This window comes from Capsicum annuum, chromosome 8, assembly GCF_002878395.1.
Source record: "Capsicum annuum cultivar UCD-10X-F1 chromosome 8, UCD10Xv1.1, whole genome shotgun sequence".
Lineage (NCBI taxonomy): Eukaryota > Viridiplantae > Streptophyta > Magnoliopsida > Solanales > Solanaceae > Capsicum > Capsicum annuum.
In genome coordinates this window covers 38860055-38864309 of record NC_061118.1, presented here as the reverse complement: position 1 = coordinate 38864309, position 4255 = coordinate 38860055, and the positions used below count along the sequence as shown (strand labels likewise).

Below are 4255 nucleotides of genomic sequence, written 5' to 3'. Positions count from 1 at the left end.
TCAAATTTTATAAAAATTTAAAATCTATTTTGCTTCAAAAAACATTTAACTTCTTATAATTGAATTTTAGCATGCACTTTCTTTCATTATTGTTTTTTAAAACATGCCACTATTTTTGTTGAAATTATATATACTTTCTTAATTTACTATAATTTTAGGTTAAGAAAATGTTAATAGGTTCTTTGTAATTTTTTTTTTTTTTTTTTAAATTCTCAACTTTATTAAATTAAAATAATGTTGATCCTTTTCTTTTTTACAAAAAAAAAATTATTTTGATATTATATTATTAACAAAAAGAACAAATAAAAAAACAACGAGCAAACGTTTATTTGTGCTCGAAGGTACTTTATCAAGATCATTTCCTATTTACTTATTGAACCCACTTGTGTAAAATTCTGGGTCCGCTACTGTGCATTAGTCAAGGTGTCACTGTGGTTTATTAAGAAATTGCAGTGTCATTTTGAGTTAACCTTTTTCTGAATGCCAAGAAGAAGGATCTTTTTTATCTTCATATATGATATAAGATTTTATAGTTTCTAATGTGCTAGTGATCTCTCCTTCACTTATCTATTTTCTTGTTGGGTTAAATATCGTGGAATATGAAAGGAAGGTAGAAAAAAAGAGGGTACAACAGATGATGTAAGGATATGAAACGTTTGATAAACTAGAAATTACTGGATTTCGAAAGTCTTGACAAACTCCCTTTTGGTGTTAAAAAGTGTGTGGTTGGGAACTATAACCTTTACGGTTGTTGGTCCTTTAATGTTGTATCTTTGTTGTGCCTTTTCTATGACAAAATCTATCTCTTTGTTCTTTTGTAAATTATTAATTCACCGATAGGAATTGTAGACTATGCATGTGCAGGTAGAACATAGTGACTTGTTGAGATGTTCTCCTATTAAATTCGTATTGTGTTTTAGTTGTACGTGCTATGTATTTGCTAAGATAAGGTCTTGTCTATTTTGAATGATGTTGATGCAGGACCTCAATCAACTATCGATGATGAATATGCTCATGCAGCTGAAAAAGATCCCAAAATTTTGCTTACCACCTCAAGAAATCCTAGTGCTCCTCTTACTCAGTTTGTCAAGGTTGGTGTACCCTTAAAGTGTTCTGTTATTATATTACGCAGTCTGCTATTCTTTCAAGACTCCTTCCTTTTTAGAAATCATTAGATTGATAACTATATTTTAGTCAATTGACACTTCTCATGTCCTATTCTTTCCTTTTATCCCCTGTTGTTGTATGGAGGCAGGAGTTGAAAATTGTGTTCCCTAATGCTCAGCGAATGAATCGTGGTGGTCAGGTTTGTCTGCTACTGGGAATTCTATTCATGTTTGATTCTTTGATGCATTACGAGCTAATTAAAGATGGCATTTGGAGCTTACAGCTTGGAAGATTCATAATATTAGTACTGGAACTGTTGTCTCTAATTCCTTGTCGGAACAGGACAGGGTATTCAAGTCGTTTAAATTACAATTTAAACATATGTGTATGTACATTTGTATCTGTATCTGTACGCGTATACTGGAACACAAAGAGTAAATACTAGGACAATGTGTCAGGCATACATGTATATACTTCTGCAAACTATCTAGAAAAATTCATTTTAATATAAAATGAATAGAACACATGGCCATGGATGTCACATATTTGTTTTGTAAAGAACGGAGGTCTTATTCGTTGACATATAGACCCCTTGTTTTTGCAGGGAAAATGATTTGGCTTAATTTTTTGTACTTGCATAGCAAGCTATTTAGTTCTTCAAGCTTATGTTGCTCGGATTCTTCAAAAATGTAGTCTTGGTGCATGTTGGATCCTCCAAATGTAGTGAGTTTTTGGAGCATCCGACATGTGCGGCAGAATTTTTTGGAGAGTTCAAGCAGCATAACTTCAAGCTATTTACATTTTTACAATTACCTTGTATTTGTTTATCATGTGTTTGTATTTTACTCATATTTATATTTTTGCAGGTAATATCAGAAATAATTGACACCGGCAAATCTCATGATTTTACAGATGTAATTTTGGTCCATGAGCATCGTGGCGTGCCTGATGGCATTATCATTAGCCATCTGCCTAATGGTCCAACTGCTTACTTTGGATTGCTCAATGTGGTAAGTAGTTACTCTTCCCTTATTGTGTACAGACCAGAAGTCTTCTGCCGGCTGTGTGAGTTGTAGATGATGTCCTCATCTACCATTTTCATGCAGGTCACAAGACATGACATTAAGGACAAAAAATCTATGGGAACAATGTCCGAGGCATATCCACATTTGATTTTTGACAACTTTCCAACGAAGGTAATTCCTAACACCCCTTTTTTGATGAAGAGTAAAACACATGTATTTTTAGTAGACTTGCTAGAGATATTGCTGAAAAAATCGAGAATTCAGTGTCATCCTCATATTAAACTCCCTAGCTTCCCATTGACTCCCAGTTGGTGGCATACTGACTCGAGATTTTTGAAACTGGTCGGTCATGTCGCCAAAATATTCTTACTGTAGCATCTTATATACTGTTCTAACTGACAAAGGGATATTTTGATCATGCAGCTTGGTGGGAGGACGGTTGACATCCTAAAGCATTTGTTTCCTGTGCCCAAGCCTGATACAAAACGTATCATCACATTTGCTAACCGGTCAGACTACATTTCATTCAGGTTAGTTTCTTGTTCATGGTAATTAAAATTTACACCAAAAGTATTGGTGACATACGAGCAGAATGAAGCTTATAAGCTATATCCTTGGGATTAGCTGTTCTTGAACAATTATAGATATATAGCTGACTATCGTTTTGCTGGCTGCATCAGACTTATGTCCCGTTCTCTCTCTCTGCACATTTTGTTGTGTGTTCTTCTTTGATTTGCTGCACTTGAACGAAGGGTCTTTCGGAAACAGCCTCTCTACCTCCACGAGGTATGGGTAAGGTCTGCATACACCCTACCCTCCCCAGACCCGACTTGTGGGATATTACACTGGGTATTTTGCTGTATTTTGTCGAAGTTAGTCACTTCAGGGATGGCTCTTTTAGTTGTTTGTCATTGCTTTTACACATTTGGTCCATCAGAGCTTAGCATAGCGAATCTTTCAGAAATCATTAACGTTTCTTTATTTCTGTCATGATTGTCCTGAAATATTCTAACAAATTGAAAGAGGAAAGAAATAGACAGATCCACGATATGCTTCATACTTTTGCTTCTCAAAAAGTTAAAAAGGGAAAAGAAATAGACAGAGAAATGGACTACGACAAGACCATGCAAAGATAAAACTTACAAGTTGAATATCTTGCTTAAATTTCATTACTTCTCCTGTCCAGCTAGACCGTAGTCGCTTTTCTCAATTTACTCGATTGACTCAAACCACCAAGTTCATAGTTCGAGTGGAGGGTTGTTGGCACTAGGCTATCCCTCACTTGTCTTGTTAAAGGACCTTTATTGAGGACTTAAGCGATAAAGTGAAAACAGAGAAGGCATTTTCTATTTGACAGAGGATATTTGAAGAAACGCGTTTAAATTTGGTGATTTATCAAATATACAAGCTCCCCCTACCTCTTCCCTCTTTCTCCATTCTTTGTACTAATTTGAGTGAAACATGCAGACATCACGTATATGAAAAACATGGAGGCCCAAAATCAGTCGAGCTGAAAGAGGTTGGCCCTCGATTTGAACTACGGCTTTACCAGGTAACAAGTTACTTCCGTCTGTTGCGGGACGACTTCTCATTCCTGATCAAGTTACTTGTTTTTATATGTAGATCAAATTAGGAACAATGGATCAAGACGAAGCTCAAACCGAATGGGTCATAAGGCCTTACATGAACACGTCCAAAAAACGCAACCTTCTAGGGGACTGAACATGCAGCTGAATATCAACTTTGAAGCCTCTCCCCCTCTTCCCGGTTTGCACTTACAGACGTTTGATCCAAACTTCGGTGGTCATTGTTGCTAAGTTTCATCAGTCAGCAAGACATGTCTTTGATCGGTAAAATGCCGGTGTGGTTGTTCTTAAAGCAATATTCGACGCAATTTTCTGCTTCTGGTTCTAGGGAGGCTGTAAAATCTCTCTGTGGGGAGACGAAAATCGAACTGGGAATATAATGTTATGTATAATGTGCTAATTTTTTGCATATCAAAATTGATTTATGATTCTTCTATATGATGCAACAGCTTAAATTGATTTATGTCAATTTTTGTTCCCCCACCTGGTGGTACTAAGCACAAATCTTTAGTTATTGTAATTTAAATTAACATTGCA

General features: G+C 35.8%; 1 protein-coding gene across 2 annotated transcripts; it reads left to right on the top strand.

Moving 5' to 3' along the window:
- Positions 1-981: 981 nt before the first annotated feature.
- On the top strand, positions 982-4255 carry LOC107846487 (U3 small nucleolar ribonucleoprotein protein IMP4; the record flags this gene model as incomplete). 2 transcript variants are annotated; one of them, XM_016690869.2, is given in 7 exon segments in its annotated part: positions 982-1091; positions 1256-1306; positions 1974-2117; positions 2214-2303; positions 2556-2662; positions 3600-3684; positions 3756-4255. In XM_016690869.2, coding segments are annotated over 7 exon segments (686 nt in total), but the record flags the coding sequence as incomplete, so codon positions are not given.